Source organism: Bos javanicus, chromosome X, assembly GCF_032452875.1.
Source record: "Bos javanicus breed banteng chromosome X, ARS-OSU_banteng_1.0, whole genome shotgun sequence".
Taxonomy (NCBI): Eukaryota; Metazoa; Chordata; class Mammalia; order Artiodactyla; family Bovidae; genus Bos; species Bos javanicus.
In genome coordinates this window covers 89,561,324-89,578,489 of record NC_083897.1, presented here as the reverse complement: position 1 = coordinate 89,578,489, position 17,166 = coordinate 89,561,324, and the positions used below count along the sequence as shown (strand labels likewise).

General features: G+C 50.6%; 1 protein-coding gene and 1 pseudogene across 2 annotated transcripts; both read right to left on the bottom strand.

The window, feature by feature from the left end:
- Positions 1 to 460: 460 nt before the first annotated feature.
- Positions 461 to 15,617, bottom strand: CCDC22 (coiled-coil domain containing 22). 2 transcript variants are annotated; one of them, XM_061410099.1, is made up of 17 exons: positions 15,389 to 15,615; positions 14,118 to 14,295; positions 8,025 to 8,157; positions 7,158 to 7,264; positions 6,943 to 7,009; positions 6,666 to 6,844; positions 4,495 to 4,689; positions 3,917 to 3,979; positions 3,704 to 3,823; positions 2,877 to 2,996; positions 2,667 to 2,783; positions 2,460 to 2,561; positions 2,044 to 2,151; positions 1,689 to 1,784; positions 1,414 to 1,473; positions 1,259 to 1,333; positions 461 to 829 (listed from the first exon to the last, which is right to left on the bottom strand). In XM_061410099.1, the coding sequence occupies exons 1-17, from the start codon at positions 15,436 to 15,438 to the stop codon at positions 716 to 718; spliced, it is 1,884 nt and encodes a 627-aa protein (XP_061266083.1). In that variant the 5' UTR covers positions 15,439 to 15,615; the 3' UTR covers positions 461 to 715. The 2 variants fall into 2 exon arrangements, with proteins under 2 accessions (XP_061266083.1, XP_061266084.1); XM_061410100.1 differs by lacking the exon at positions 1,689 to 1,784 and having other exon boundaries at positions 15,389 to 15,617.
- Positions 10,477 to 12,180, bottom strand: LOC133242224 (small ribosomal subunit protein uS2-like; annotated as a pseudogene).
- Positions 15,618 to 17,166: the final 1,549 nt, after the last annotated feature.

Genomic DNA, 17,166 nt, shown 5'->3' with positions numbered 1-17,166 from the left:
CATGAAGAGCCTGCCTCAGTACACTCACACCACCTCAAGTTTGCAGTCACACAGTCACATCCACACACAGTCAACCCACGTCCCCCAAAGCACATACCCACAGCCGGCTTCCAGGCCCACAGGTGCGGTGTCACATGAGGCAGGCCCTGACAACAGCACAGCAGCAGCATTGGGACCTTCAGGATGTCAGGTTCCAGAAAGCCACCCAGACGCATGCACGCAGGTCACACACAGTAACGCGTGGCTCCCGACACACATGCTTGGTCACACAGACTCTGAACTCACCAGCATGTCTCATGTGCACATGCACACCCACACAGCACCCCGAGGGGCCTCTGGAGTCCCAGGCAGACGCCCAGGGCTACACACACCAACTCACCAAATGTATCCAGCGTCTCACCTGCCACCCACCCCTCCCCCACCCTGAGCCCTGCACCCTCTTCCATGCCTCAGCTTCGACTGCAGACAGAGCCCCTCATTTATTTGAGATCCAAGACCCCAACCCCCGCCCCGTGCCCTTCACAATAAACTGAAGCCAAGCTCCCACACTCTGGATGATTGCCCCAGATAAGGGTCGGGGTGAGGTGGGCGAGGCTCTGGGGCCAAGGCTGCAGCAGGAGGAACCCGATGGTAATCAGAGGGCACAGCGAGGGCCAGTGCCGCCAGCACTCCACATCCCTGCCTGAGGCCGGGGGCAGACCTCTGGTGGGGCTACTCAGGCCTCACGGACCCGGCCCAGGAGCCCAGCGTTCTCCTGGCGAAGGGCTCGGTAGTCCTCGCGGATCTTGTCCAAGTTGCTGAGGGTCTTCTTGCCCATCTCCGTCTCAATCTAAGGCAATGTGAACCACAGCCCTTTAGCACACAGGGCCCCCTTCTCAGTTCCTGCTTGCCGCCAACACCCCACTGCAGCCACTCAGGGCCCCACTGTGCTCCTCCCACCCCCTGCCCCAATAACAGCCTGCTCTGTCCCACCACCAGGCCTTAGCAGATGTCACCCATCCACCTGAAGCATCCTTGGCTGCGTGGCAGGATCACCCAGCCCATACTTAAGCTGAAGCCTCTGCCAATGGCCCTGGAGGCAGGTATGAGGACCCTCAGGACGGAAGGCGGGGGTCAGAGCAGGCCACTGGGCGGTTCCAGGTCACACAACCAATTACTAACGGGCAGGGCTAAGACCCCAGCCATTGGCTAGGTCTGGTCCCACAGCCTCTCTGTCCCCCGGCCTGCCCTGCTGAGCCCTCCCACCCCCTGGCCTTACCTGCTCCTCCAGGTCTCGAACCTCCCTCATGATCGTGCCTGTGTCCTCGATGGTCTGGATAAGCTGGCTGCAGTTCTGGGGACAGCAGGAGTGGAAGGCTTACACCCAAATTTGTCCCCTCCCCAGCCAGCCCCCAGGCACACTTCTCCCCTCACCTCATGCAAGGCAGCTAGATACTTGTAGGCCTTCCGAACAGCATCGTCCTTTTTGGCATCCTGATGAAACAGGGGATCTTGAAGGTGTCAGTGGGCTGTCCTGCCCCGCTCCCACCCCACCCCCACCTTCCCCCAACAAGGCCACCCATTTCCACTCCTCTGACTTCACCTTCCATGGGGCAAAGCCAGGCGCAAGCATCACTGTAACTATGAGACTCACACCTGGTCCAGGCCCACCCACCCCACCCCTGCACCCAGCCCAGCCTGCCCTAAACCTTGAACACAAGTTCATCAGTCACTGCAAACGTCCGGTCCAGCTTCCCAGACAGAGAGTTGATTTCCTTCTGAAGCTCCTTCGTGTCAGACAAGATCTGGCAGAGACCAGAGTACCCGTGAGCCCATGTCTGGGACAGGCAGCCAGCCAGCTGAGGCCATTCATATTCATGCTGTCACATCTAGACAGGCTCAGGGGTGGCTGGAATGGACTATGTGGGGCTGTGCTGTGCCAAGTATGGCCAGGTAGCTCTGCCTTCCATAGGGTGTAAAGTCCCTGTGTCACCCTGCAACACACATCCTGCCCTTGGGCATGTCTGCCTGCATGACCCACCTTCCACAGCCACAATGGTGTACCTTAGTGATCTCTTCCTTCTGCTTCCGGATATTGCCCACAATCTCCAGGATGCGCTGGGTATAGGCCAACCGGGACACATCTTTGGGCAGGGTCTCAAGCTCTGACACCTACACAGAAACAGCGGGTGCTCCCCTTGGACCCACACCTCCCCCACTCTGAGCTACCCAAGGCCCCCACACAGGTCTTTGGTTGTTGGTTGGTCAGTCGCTTCAGTCATGTCTGACTCTGCGACCCCATGGACTGTAACCCGCCAGGCTACTCTGTCCATGGGGAGTCTTCAGGCAAGAATACTGGAGTGGGTTGCCATTTCCTTCTCCAGGGGATCTTCCCAGATCAGGGATCAAACCCATGTCTCCTGCATTGGTGGGTGGATTCTTTACTGTCTGAGCCACCAGGGAAGCTCCACGGGTCTTACCAGCTGCTTGTAGACCTCCTCCTTCCGGCGGGCTTCTTCGGCAGCTGCCCGAACGCTCTGGTGCAGCTCCTGGATCTCTGCCAGCCGTCGAGAAGATTCCAGCTGCCAGGGTCCCACAGAGAGAGGGTAGTGAGGCAGAGCACAGGACTAGCCCCCTAGGGAGGGACTGAACCTGCCCCACCCATGGTCTGGGACCCCACCACCTACCTCTCTGCAGTCCTGGAGCTTTCGGAGGTGGCGGTACTCAGCGAGGAGCGGGACCCGGTGCTTTTCCCACTGACCCGCCAAGTGGATGACCCGCTGGGCACTGCTCTCTACCACAAGCTGGAGGGTGATGGTGGGAGGGAGGCTGCAGATAACACAGGCTGGGCCCGCCCAACTCCGACCCTCCCAGCCCAGCCTCAGCACCAGCCCCACCTGCAGCTTGGCAAGGTTGGCAGCCCCGTCGGGCAGCAGCTCCACCGCCTGGCTCTTCAGACGCAGGGCTTGCTCACGCTCCACGATGCTGAGCTCACTCTGCCGACACTCAGTCTCCACCTGGCACCCCAGAAACCCTTACTCCCAGTCAGTGGGGGAGCCCAGCCTGCTGGGCCTGGAAAGCCCTGGCCTAGCCCAACCCCAACAGATGACAATACATCCCTCTAGCCCTTATGGCTTCCCAGGTGGCACTAGTGGTAAAGAACCCGCCTGCTAATGCAGGAGATGCAAGAGATGGGGGTTCGATCCCTGAGTCAGAAGATCCTCTGGAGGAGGGCATGGCAACCCACTCCAGTATTCCTGCCTGGAGAATCCCATGGACAGAGGAGCTACGGTCCATGGGGTTACAAAGATTCACAACTGAAGTGACTTAGCATGCCCCTATAGGCCCCTCAGACCCCTCCCAATAGCAACAGAGACATATAAGCAGAGACAGCCACCCACAGCAGACCCCTCTGACTCCTTGACCTCAACACTGACTCCCCTGGAAGCCCCGAGGAGGCCCACAGGCCCCTCCAGTTGCCCATGGACAGTCACACCCCTCCCGACTCTCACAGACAGCAAGGCACCTCTAACCCCTACAGGTCCCACATCCCCCTCCCACTCCCCCTGATTCTCCTGAACCCTCAAGAGTCCCACAGGTCCCCCAATGGCTTCCATGAATCTTTCTGACATCTGCAGACCTCTACAGAGTACCCTCAGCCCCCGCAAGTCCCTCTAAGCCCCCTAAGCCTGACCTCAGCGGGCAGCCCCTCCCCAACGGTCACCTGCACAAGGTTGATTCCCAGCGTCTTCATGTTAGCTTCAACCTCTTCAATGTTGTGGTTCACCCCCTCCAGCTGCTCCCGAAGAGACTCCAGCTCCTGCTCCTGGGCTGCCCACGTGTCCTGGTAGACACAGGCCAGGCGATGTGGGGGTGTCAGGCCCAATAGACAGCCAAGGGCCCAGGACACCGCCCCACCCACCATTGCTCTGCTCACCTGTTCAGGCCGCTGGGAGGTGGCCGGCACATCTGACACCTGGGCTGCCTGGGCCTCAGGCTCCTGGGGAGGGAGGAAGGAGCATCTTGGCTGTCGGGGAAGGCCCAGGCCCTCACAGCCAACCTCAATACCCCCTGTCGGCGCCCTCCCAGCACAGTACTCATGTATAGTGCACTGATGGCTGTCGGAATATGTGTGAGGATCAAAGCACTCTCTGTGACCTTAGACTGGAGTGTTTACTTATAAAAAACCTCCCTGACCCTGACACAGCTCCTGCCCACCTGCCCATGAAAGGGGTGAGGGCCCCTCCGGGTGACCATCCAAGAAGAGATATCCAGAAGAAACTCTCCAGAGAAAGCTGAGCTTTGCACAAAGAGCAGTCCTACACATTTACACGGCTCCCACCCCTGGACCCTTTCTCCACAGAAGTTCCCAAGAAGCCAGGGGACTCCTCTGGGTACCCACCTCAGTGGGGAGCAGGCAGGTCTGGTGGGAACAGGGGCCTCTTGTGTGGAGAGAGTGTGGTGTGTATACCTACAGCAACCTTGGTGCCATCAGCATGCCCTAGCCCCACCTACCAGATGGAAGGTGAACTTCTTGGAATGTGTGAAGCGGGAGCCTTTGGGAGTACCAAGCCTGGCCCCAGCACCCCAGGCCTGCAGCACTTCTCCCAGGTCTCGGGCTTGTTGCGGGGGCCCTGGCCGGCCCCAGGTCTGGCGCAGATGCTCGGCCAGGTGCTTCTGTAGCCGCTGCCGCTGAGCCCGTGTGTCCTCCTGGAAACAGTGGAAGGGGGTGGAGGTCTGCTGGGTACCCGAGGCCCTGCCTCCACCAGGGAGCTGCCTGACAAGGGGCCACCCCCAAGTCGCACCCACCCTCCAGCCTCTCCAACAAGAGGACCCGGCCCCACTGTCTGGGCCCACCAGCCTGGGAGCTCCCTGAGGACAGCCCCATTTCTCTCCACCCACTCAGCTCTCCACAATGGAGGAGGCTATGGGAAGGGAGACAAGCCTGCAGCCCCCAAATTAGAGACCAACACTGAAAGGACATGTGGGGACAGAGTGGAGACTGAGTCAGATGAGCTGGGAAAAGAAGGGGGCGGAGGCAGAGTGGAGCAGAGAGATATGAAAACAGAGGCAGTTTTGAGACAAATGGAGAAATCTGATTGTGAACTCAGTGTTGGATAGTATTAAGAGGTCACTATTCATTTTCTTAACTGTGAAGATGGCCTGCTGGTTGCATTAAAAAGTCAATGCCCTGGGCTTCTCTGGTGGCTCAGTGGTAAAGAATCTGCCTGCCAATGCAGGAGACACAGGTTTGGTCCCTGATCCGGGACAATCCCACGTGCTATGGAGCAACTAAGCCTGTGTTCTAGAGCCCGTGGGCCACAACTACTGAAGCCCACATGCCTAGAGCTTATTCTCTGCAACAAGAGAAGCCATTAGAAGCCTGCATACCACAACTATAAAGTAGCCCTTGCTTGCCACAACTAGAGAAAAGCCCACGCAACAAAGACCCAGCACAGCCAAAAATAAATAAATTTTAAAAACTTATTTTTAAAAAGTGAATGCCCTTTTGAATCACGAGATGTCTGCCTAAGTATTCAGAGTTAAAATGACATGATGTGTCCCCCCATCCTGAACCCCCCTCCCACCTCCCTCCCCACCCCATCCCTCTGGGTTGTCCCAGAGCACCAGCTGGGACACATGTACACCCGTGGCTGACTCAAGTCAATGTATGGCGAAAACCACTAAAATACTGTAAAGTAATTGGCTTCCAATTAAAATAAATAAATTTTTTTAAATGACATGATATCTTGAATTTGCTTTAAAATAATACACACAAAAAATAAAGAAGAGATGAGGAAAGATTGGAAAAATGCTTGGATCTTTTTTTTTTCTTTTTGGCTGCACCACAGAGCTTGCAAGATCTTAATTCCCTGACCAGGGATTGAACCCAGGCCTGGCAGTGAAAGCACAGAGTCCTAACCACTGGGCTGCCAGGGAAGTCCTGCAAAATGCTTTAATTGAAGGTGGATGATAGGGCCATAGGGCTCATAAAACTACTCTCTCTACTTCTGTGTTTGAAGTGCCTATAAGTTTTAAAATGAGAGAAAAAGATAAAGACAGAACAAATGGCAGTGGGGGAGGCAGAAAGGGACAGTTATAGAGGTAGACAAAGTGGGGAGGGGATGGAGACAGACACTGAGGTGGACAAAGGGGATATAGGGACAGATATACAAGTAGACAGAGGTGGGGAGACAGTACAGAAATGAGACAGTGGTGGGGAGAGAGAAAGAGGGGCAGCAAAACCACAAAACGAGAAAGCCAGTGGTGGGAAGAGTTGGTCAGAGATCTGGAGGCTGTAATCGGTGATGACGACACAGAGAAAGAGGAAGCGAATTAGGGGCAGGAAGGAGGTAACAGAAGCAGGGAGAAAGGGAGGAGATCCTGATGGCTCTGGCTGCCCGTGCACGACCTTTGGTGGAACATCACCCTCGGAGGAGAGCAGTATTACCACCCATGTGTCAGAGCAGGACACCGAAGCTCTGAGGGGCCATACTGACTTGTGTGAGGACTCTCTGGCTCCAGCGTCCTTTCAGGCAGGGAACCAGGTAGTTGCACACAGAGAGGAAACAATGGAAGAAAGGGACAAAGTGGGGAAAAAAGAGGGGCAGAGGACTAAAGGGAGATGAAATGGGAGCTGTAGGGAGGAGCGGCCTCATCAGCGGGGGCCAAGCACCAAGCAGTACCTGGGCGGGGAGGCGGGATGTCCGGTGGCCCCAGTCCTCATCCCCAGCACGGTCCCGGCCTGTGTGCTGGCAAAGCTGGATGGCATGGTGTTCGAGGAGCGAGGCCGCCCTGGCAGCCGGCTGGGGCACCTGGGCAGGAACTGGTAGCAGCAGGGGACCTGCCTGGAACTCCCGGGACTCTAGAAGCAGCAAGAGTCAGCCAGCCCTCCAGCCTCACCACACGGGCAGGCCCACCTCTGCCCCTCCCTTCAGCCCCTCTCCACAGCCTCCTGCTCACCTCCTCTGGAGCTCAACTCAGGCATGACCAGCCTGCTGGCATGGAAAGGCTTCTGGTGGGCTGAGCCCTGGTGGGAGAGCAGAATCAGAGAGCCTTTAGGGTGAATTGTGTTTGGGGGTGGGCAGAGGGAAGGGGCCAAAAACCTGAGCAAACAATTGGGGACAAGGCAGGCAGGGCAGTGACAAGCAATATTAACACGAGTTGAGGGGTCCCACCTGGAGGTACTGTAGTTTAGGAGTGCGAAGGAGGGGTGGGACCCAGGGCAGGGCCAGGTGGTCCCGGATCCGGCTCCCGATGGCCCGGAGGAGGATAGCAGATTCACCTAGGGGAGAGGGGAGGGGGTATCCATCAGGTAATAATGCCACAACTCCAAAAATGCATACACCCTGGGAGAGCAGCCTGACCCCCTCACAGAGATACATATCTATGTAGCTATCATTTTCACAGTCATTCAAGGAACACTTATTAAGCGCCTACTCTGTACCAGTCCCCATTCTAGACCCTTAGGCTACCTCAGTGAACAAACTGATAAATATCCTCCTGCCCTCCCAGGGCGGCAGGCTGATAAGAGGCATGACCGAGGTCATAAATACAATGCAGAAAACTGGCAGGTGGTTGTCAGGAAAGGAGGCTAAGGACCAGGGAGAGGAAGATATTGTTTTGAACAAGGCAATCCAGGGAAGGCCTCCCTCAGGTGACACATAAACAGGAAACTCCAAGGGGTAAGGGAGTGAACCATGAGAGTAAGTACCTGGGAGAGTAAGCCAGCAGATGCAAAGGCCCTAAGGCTGGAGTGGCCTGATGTGTCTGAGGAGCATCACTGAGGCCAGTGTGGTTAGAGTGGGGGCAGGCAAGGCAGGAGGTAAGGCCACAGGACCCTTCCAGCACCAACTCCCCACATGGGTCAGCCCAAGCCCCAGTTCCCTCCCCATGACCTGTATCCCCCTCTCCACCCCAGTCCTCCCACTTAGCTCTCCCTAAGACACATACTCCACCCCCACCAAACTTTTCACCCCTTCCTCTTTTCTCAAGCCCCACAACACCCTCTCCCTCACTCCCATCACACCCCAAGCGCCCCATACCAGCAGACTGGTCTGCATCCTCAGAGGCATCAGTGGGCAGACGCTCAGCCAAGAACAGAAGCAGGTCTCGGAGGTCAGGCTCACTGGGGTAGAGGAAGTTCTGATAGCCAAGCTCCAAGGGGTAGCCCAGGTCCTGGGGGTTGGAAAGGGTGACACCTGTGAGTCTGACAGGCAGGATCGTCCTGACCTGAGAGCCCAGGGCAGAGACTCCAAATGCTACCATGCTCTCACCAGCCACCACCCTCCGAACTTTCCCTTGCCTCCCCACGGCCTCCAGAACTTTAAAGTTAAAGCTCTGGCCTTGCTAAATATGATCAAAACCCAGAGGCCATAAAAGAGAAGATGAGTGTTTCTGAATACACAAAAAAAAAATTTAAAGAAAAAATATAATGAGCAATGTCAAAGCATAATAACAAGATGGGAAAAAATAGTATTTGGACTTGATTTTTTAATTTAAGATGTTGCAACTGGCTGTCACATATCCAGCCTCTTGTCTGCATTCTTTTTAAAAAAATTTATTTATGTTTAATTGAAGGATAACTGCTTTATACATATTATGTTGGTTTCTCCCATACATCAACATATCAAAGACAAAGAGTGAATCTACCTAGTATATAGCATACATGCTAAGTTGCTTCAGTTGTGTCCAACTCTTTGTGACCCTATGGACTGTAGCCCACCAGGCTACTCTGTCCATGACATTCTCCAGGCAAGAATACTGGGTGGGTTACCATTTCTTTCTCCAGGGGATCTTCCCAACCCAGGGATCAAACCCGCAACTCTTGTCTTCTGCACTGGCTTTACCGCTGGTGCTAGGTTCTTTACCACTAGCGCCACCTGGGAAGCCCACCTAATATATATAGAGTGCCTAAAACCACACAAGCCGAAAGACCAGCAGTGCAACAGTAAAGGAGGCAAAAGATAGGAACAGATAGACAATTCCCAGAAAAAGAATGAAAAAATGGTCCTTAAACATATGCAAACATGTCCAACTTCACTTACAAAGGAGACTTGAATTGAAAGCACACTGAGCCCCAACGTGAGTATCACTGATCTGGGATAAACTGACATTACGTTCTCCTGAAGTTCCACTTGGGTAGAGAGATACTATCACTGGCACAGAGTTACTGCCCCAGACTTGAATCTAGTCATGAACAAACAATCAGATCAGATTGTGGGCATTCCATCGAACGACCAGCCTCCTCGCTTCAGACATGGGTCATTGCAAAAAGAAATAAAGAAAAACTAAGAAGGACTGCTGCTGGATACAGAAGATTAGAGATATAACAGTGAAATAAAATGTATGATCTTTGATTGGATTCTGTAATTGGAAAAAAACAGCTGTAAAGGATATCTTTGTAACTACTGAGGAAATCTGACCATGTACAAATATTAAATACTATTATTCTATCGATATTCAATTTCATGGGTGTGATCATGGTACTACGGTTATACTGGTGATTGTCCTTTTATCAGTACTTAGGAGAGGTGCACTGAAAGTTTTAGGTATGAAGTATCACAATGTCTGCTGTTTTCAAATGGTTTAGAAAAGAAATGTGTGTGTGTGTACCCAGATAGAAAAGAATGAAGTAAAATGTTAACAGTATAGGAAGCTAGGAGAAAGATGTTATGTTTCTATTTTCATTTTTCCTTAAATTCAAAAGCTTTTCAAAGTGCAAAACTAGCGGGAAAACTATTTGGAGATACTATTCCTCACCTATTGAACAGGCAGAACTCTGACACTACACTTCCTCAGTGCAAGACGCTGTGGGAAAACAGATACTCTCTCATATACTGCTGTCAGAAATACAGAAATTAAACAATCCCAATGAAGGTGATTTGGCAAAATCTAACAAAATGACACATGCATTTACTCTTTCACCTAGCAATCCTACTTCTAGTTTACCATGAAGATATGCCTCCAACAATTCATGAATATAGATGTGCAAGATTATTCATTACAGCATTATTTGCAAAATACTGGAAACTCCCTAAATGTTCAAGCATAGGAGAGTAGTTGAATAAACTACAGTGCGTACATACAATGAACTACTCTACAGCTTCACAAAGAAAAAAATGAGGAAGAGCTCTATTGTCTGATATGAAATGATTTCCAGGATATGCTGCAAGGGGGGAAAAAGGATAAGAATTTAGGTATATGTTTTCTTTTATGTAAGAAAGGGGGGAAATAAGAATATATATTTATATTTGCTTATATCTTCATTTTTTTCTGAAAAACTGGAAAGATACACAAGAAACTAATCAAAGTAATCCCCCTCTCAGCAGCCAGGTAAGGGTAATCAGGTGAATGGTTTGGAGTGCACGTGAGACTTCTCAAGGTATCGTGTCACTTCTGTCACACCTTGGAGAGTTACTCTTTCAGTAACTAACCATCTTTCATCTAGTTAACAATTCTTGTTCTTTTTTAAGAAACTGTTTATTTTCTCTCAACTGAATTTCCATTTTAAGAGTTTGTAGAAGCACAGCTTAAGGCCCCTCGGTAGTTGTCCCTCCCCATTCAGTGGGCTGGGCAGTGGGAGCTGCAGACAAGTCTTCAGTGGCAGGCTGCTGAATAAGCACAGAAGGCACATGAGCACCTTCAGACCAGTCCACCACCTCAGGCTGAGTTGCAGCTGGAGTGGTCCATTCACCCTGAAATTCCTCCTTGGTCACAGCTTCTCAGTTGCCACCTGCTCTTCCTTTTCAATCTCTTCAAGATCTCTGTAGAAGTAGAGGTCAGGCTACACCTCTCATGGGTATTCACACAAGATCGTGCCACACAGGCACAGAGCATCCATCACATCTGACCCACTGAGTGAGCTCCCCTGTTGTTGCATGGGATAGCACTGTCCACATCCTGCCGAGAAGAGTTTGTGCTGAATCAAGCAACAGTAGGCAGGTTAACGTAAGAGGCTTCTGTGAGAGGCTTGTGGTCAGCCCTGGGATCAGTAACCACCAGGAGTCTTGGCTCCTGGAAGGCTGCCTGGATCTGGTTAATAAAGGTTCCAGGAGTGAAGTGGCCAGCAACAGAAGTGGCTCTGGGGCAGCAGCAAACTTTAGCCCAGCTCACTGGCCAGTATTCCTAGAGAAGGTGACACTGACATCAGCTGGGTTTTCAATGGCAATGGCATGAGCTGCCAACAGAAGCTTCTCCTAGGTTCTCTTCAGATTTATGATGTAGATGTCATCACTTTTCCTTCTGTAGATATACTGTTCCATCTGGAAGTCAAGGTTGGTGCCACCTAAGTGGGTTCCTGCTGCAAGGAATTCAAGGACATCCTCCTCCTTCACCTGTAGGGTATCAAGGGCTCTGGACACTGTGAAAGTTCCCCTTTAAGTTATGATGGGAACCCAGAACAATGCCACATGGACCCCTGTCTAGATAGTGTCGAAAGGCAACAGTTCTTCATATTAAATTTTCCCTATTCAAATTACTGCTAGGGTTTCTGTGTCTGGACTGGACTCTGATAAAAATGACCTCCATAAAACAGTAAATAATGGTTTCAAAAGAGACTATGGGCTTTGGAGTCAAAAAGGTTGCAGCTGAAATCTAACCTGTGCTACTTGACTCACTATAAAGCTTTGGACTCATTATTTAACCACCCAGTTCAGTTTCTAGCTGTAAAATGGGGCTGACAGTACTGTTTCTATGTGGATGCTTTAAGGGATTAAAAAAAAAAAAAAGGCTTCCCTGGTGGCTCAGATGGTAAATAATCTACCTGCAATGTGGGAGACCTGGGTTTGATCCCTGGATTAGGATCCCCTGGAGGAGGGAATGACAACTCACTCCAGTATTATTGCCTGGAGAATCCCCTGGACAGAGGAGCCTGGCAGCCTACAGCCCAGGGGTCACAAAGAGTCAAACACGACTGAGTGACTAACACTTTCATTTTCACTTAAGTGGTAAAAAGGCCCATCAAGGTTCTGGTCTGGAGCTGCATGGATTCTGAAAGCAGACTTTCTGGATTCAAATCTAAGCTTTGCTTCTTACCAACTGTGTGACCACAGGCAAATCACTTAACCTCTCTGAGCTTTACTATCCTCACCTGAGTAAAAGGATACCAACAGTGCCTACTTCAGAAAGCTGGCTCAATAATTCAATGGCTTGATGCCAAGTTACCACAACAGCCAGCACAGAGCAACACTCAGAAAACATCACGATTATATATAACATCGTTATTATACAGACATATGTGTATTTGGTCACAATGTAGGACATATTTATTTCAGAGGGTCGCAGACAAAAAGTGTGAAAACCACTGTCTTTTAAGCTACTTTACTTTGGGTTTTTCCCGACACCTGCAATCAAAGAGTTGTGACTGATACAGAAACTCATTCCAGGAGTGGGGTGTGTGAAATGACAGACACCAAAATATGAAGGTGGCTGAGTCGCAGAAAGCGGTGTCAGCAGTAGGGCACATGACAAGGCAGACACCAGAAGGTGGCAGTGCTGAGCCAAGGTGTGCTACAGAAGCAGCACCCAGCTGAGTTAAGAAACTTTCTCTACTTGCTTTTGCATCCCCTGAAGAAGGAAATGGCAACCCACCCCAGTATTCTTGCCCAGAAAATCCCATGGACAGAGGAGCCTGGCGGGCTACAGTCCATGGCGTCACAAAGAGTTGGACACACAGCAGGCTTTCTAGATGCTCAGGCCAAACCAAGACTTTGGGGCCAGACAATTACGTGAACTTCTCCATCACTGAAAAAGCCACATTCTCTTCCCCACGCAAAAGTTAGTGTGCAGAAAAGTAAATAACCATCAAATCCAGTGGGAAACAACACTGAGAGAAGGAGGTAACAGAAAACTGGGGGAAGCCTAAGCCCCAGCCCCTCCTCAACATGTCTCACTGTGCCCCCGTCTAGACAAACAGAGGACCCACGTTCCCCCTTATAAAGTGCCATTCTCAAGAAGACAACCCCAGGCCAGAGGACAGACTGCTCGCCTTGAAGGCCACCAAAAGCCCGAGACAGAAGAACCCAAGAACACCTAAGAGCTAGGTGAACCTGAGAGCCGAAGGCTGGGTAGAGGCCTATTTCTAAGAGACAGAGACTACACAAGCAAGGCACAAATTCAAGAAACCGGACCACCCTGTCCCTTGGGGCTAAGTGGAAAGTTTTACTGTAGTTAACACTATTGGCCCTCTACCACCAAATACTGCATATGTTGGGTATGCTGACATTCATTACATAGCTACAGGCTGTTGGAATGCAAGAAGCCAGATCAAGCCTATCTGGCTAACAGGGCAGAGTGAAGTTTTAGTGCAGACACTGTTTAAATTAACCAGCATATCTTCCTTTGGATAACCCTCCCTCCCCCAACTCCATGTGATCCTGATGGAGTAGCTACTCACAGTGCCCTATAGGGATGACCATAGGATCCAGGCTGGGCCAATCAGAACAGGTGGTTAATTCAGCCTGAGCATTTAATCAAACAGGGCTGTTTCAGAACTGGTAAATGGATATTATAGGATTTAGAAAAATACTTGGTGTTAAGCTCAAAATCGGAGAAGGCAATGGCATCCCACTCCAGTACTCTTGCTTGGAAAATCCCATGGATGGAGGAGCCTAGTAGGCTGCAGTCCATGGGGTCGCTAGGAGTCGGACACGACTGAGCGACTTCACTTTCACTTTTCACTTTCATGCATTGGAGAAGGAAATGGCAACCCACTCCGGTGTTCTTGCCTGGAGAAGCCCAAGGATGGCAGAGCCTGGCGGGCTGCCATCTGTGGGGTCGCACAGAGTCGGACACGACTGAAGCGACTTAGCAGCAGCAGCAGCAAGCTCAAAATATGGAAGCCAGGAGTCACCCAGGTGCAAACTGGATCAACTCATTTGATGATCCTAACAACCCTACTTTTATCATCCCAATTTCACAGAGAAGAAAACTGAGGGCTACAAGGTTTAGGGTCACACACAGCCAGTGCTGTAGCCAGGGTCTCAGTTACTTAGGCAGTTTGACCACAGAGCCAGCAGCCTTAACCACTAAGTCACAAGGGGAGGTAGCAGAGAGGAAAGTCAAAAGAGTTTCAAAGGAGTCTGGCGACTATAAAGGAGGAAGGAAGAGGCTGTGTATATCGGGAGGAAGGCACTCACCATGCAGGCCTGAGCCAGGCTCATGGCCAAACGGAAACGGGCAGACATGGCAAGAGGCAGCAGGGGGCTGAGGCCAGAGCCCACAGCGGGGTTGATCACACGCAGGCAGCGGACCACAGCTTCTACCACCAGCTCAGTGGTGAAGGCTCGCAGGGTCTGCACATCTGGAGGAACTGCCCTGAAGAAGAAGGGGGCAGACTCAATGAGGGGGATGGGAGTAGTTAGGAAACAGGGATGAGGCATAGCCGTACAGTCTCCTGTAAGCCCTAATACTGGGATGGGGTGGTGAGGATGGACACAGTTCAGACAGGTCCTCAGTGTTGCTGGCTGACTTCCATTTGTAAAACTAAAAATGGTGGTGGTGGTGGGAGGTAGTCCTTAGGTCCTAAGACCTCAGTGTAGAATGGTGGATGGAAGAGATCCAAATTCAAAAAATCTCAAATTTCCCTATGCCTAAAAGTCCCAAATTCCTGGGGTCTGGGAAGGCCTAGAAGCCCAGATGGAATGGTCTCTGGGTTTCTGCATCCCCAGATATCATGTTCCCTGCATGTCAGGGGCCCCTAGATATTGAACTGCTAGGGTTTTGAGACTCGACGTCAGGAAGCTGGGATTTTCAGGACTTCCAAATGTCAGAGTCCCTGGATATCAAGACCACCTAGTCTCAAGCAATCTGGAAGTCAAGCTCCCTACATGTTGTCATCCTGGGCTTTTAGGACCCTCGAATGCAGGAGTCCCAGTGTGTCAGGGTCACCAGGCATTAAGAACACCAGATTTTAAAGTCCTGGGATTGTAAAAGCCTTGGGTGTTGGGAAAAGAGGTTTGAAGGTTCCCAAGTATCCAGTCCCAGAGGGTTTTGGAGTCCCTGAGTGCCAGGACCCCAGGGTTTTAAGTTCCTTGGTTCTCAGGATACAGGTGTTTTAGAATCTCCAGATATCAGGGTTCCAGGGACTGATGTTAAGATCCACAGACTTCAGGAGCTCAGGCCTTGAGATTGCAAGGTTTTAAGGTCTCGAGGTGCCTAGGTCCTGGAGTTTGGGGTTTACCAAGTGTAGGGGTCAAAGGTTGGGGGGAGAGAGAGAGAGAGAGAGAGTGTGTGTGTGTGTGTGTGTGTTTGTGTGTGTGTGTGTATGGAGGAGGGAGGGTCTTAGGGTCCTGGAGGTTGGATCCCTAGATGTTAAGGTCTGGGGTTTTAAGGTTCCCGGGTGACTGGATCCGGAGTTTTGGAGTCCCGGATGTGGGCATTCCGAGGTAGGCGGGGGCTGTGTCCTTACGTGCCGGCCTGGCGCAGGGAATGGATGAGGATTCGGTCCGCCTCCTCCATGGTGGAGCCGTTTTGGAGTCCGAAGTTGGGTCCAGGGCCGGGTCCGAGGAAGAGAGGCGCAGCTGAGGAAAGCCCGCTCCCCGCTCGCGGTCCAAGGAGTGTCACAGGCTCCGCGAGGAGAGTCGGGAAGTGTAGTCCCGAGAGCGCGTTTGACGCAAGCCGGGTGCCTGTCGTACTGGTGTGAATGAGCGCGTGCACGCTTGAGCGCGCAATGGCTGCTGGGAGTTGTAGGTTCCGTTCTGTTTTGTTTTGCCTACAGCCCAGTGCGTTCTTCCAAGTGGCCAAGGGATGGTACTGAGCACGCGAGAGAGAAGGAGACGGGGGAGAGAGAGAGAGAGAGAGGCTTCTTGACTCATTCCTTTTAAGGCATTCATCTTCTAGATTGTAAAAGTGTACAAGTTAATTAAGGCAGGGGCTTTCGCACAAAGCAACTAGGTTTGAGTCTCAGTTCCACAGCCTGCTAAATGTGCAACAGTGGGGAGGTTACATAGCTTCCTTTGTCTTAGTTTCCTCATCTGTGAAATGGGACTATTCATAGTACCTGTTTCCTAGGATTAAAGGAGAATTATTCATGTAAGGTGAAGGTGAAGTCGCTCAGTCGTGTCCGACTCTTTGCGACCCTGTGGACTGTAGCCTACCAGGCTTCTCCGTCCATGGGATTCTCCAGGCAAGAATCCTGGAGTGGGTTACCATTTCCTTCTCCAGGGGATCTTCCCGACCCAGGGATCAAACCCAGGTCTCCCGCATTGGAGGCTAATGCATGTAAAGCAGCTGTTAAACTGTGTGTGATACATAATACAGTAAAAAAAAAAAAAAAGCACTATGGTGGCTTAGACGGTAAATCGTCTGCCTGCAATGTGGGAGACCCGTGTTCAATTCCTGGGTCGGGAAGATCCCCTGGAGAAGGAAATGGTAATCCACTCCAGCACTCTTGCCTGGAAAATCCCATGGACAGAGGAGCCTGAGAGGCAAAGGGTCGCAAAGAGTGGGATATGACTGAGCTACTAGCTACTAAGCTACAGTCACTAGTATTCATGCATTCAATAAATGCTTTATTTTAATGTTATACATATATGTACACTCCAGAGTATAATTACCTAGTAAGCATTCATATAACCACCAGTCATTAAAAAGACCACCCTGTCTTCACTGATCAGTAGTGCCACGTTTGTCATTAAATCATGTGGGACAAAATAGAGTTTCTGAACTCTATTTTGTTCTTAATTACTCTAGCTCTATTACAAGTTTTGATATCTAATATGGCAAGTCCTCCCATCTTGTTATTTTTCAAAGATTTTGCTTTTCTAGGTCTTTTGTATATCAATATACATTTTAGAATTAGTTTGTCAAATGTCAAGGAAAAATCTTTAGAAATTTATTTGGGACTGCATTAAATCTCTGGATCACTTTGGGAGGAATTGACATCTTCATAATATTGACTATTTTAATTAGTAAATTTAATCTATCTATTTATTTAGATCCCCTTTAATCATTTGATAATATTTGATAATTTTTTCCCATGGAGATCTTGTACATATGTTATCTTACGTCTATTCCTGCATACTTCAAATTTCAGATACTTTTGGAAAACAATTATCATTTTTCTTATTTTAGTTTCTGCCTCTGGTGCTGGTATATATTTTGTAAAATAAATAAACATATATATATATATATATTTTTTTTTTTTTTTTTTTAATCAGTGCCTTTTCTGTTGCCAGGCTCTGGCCC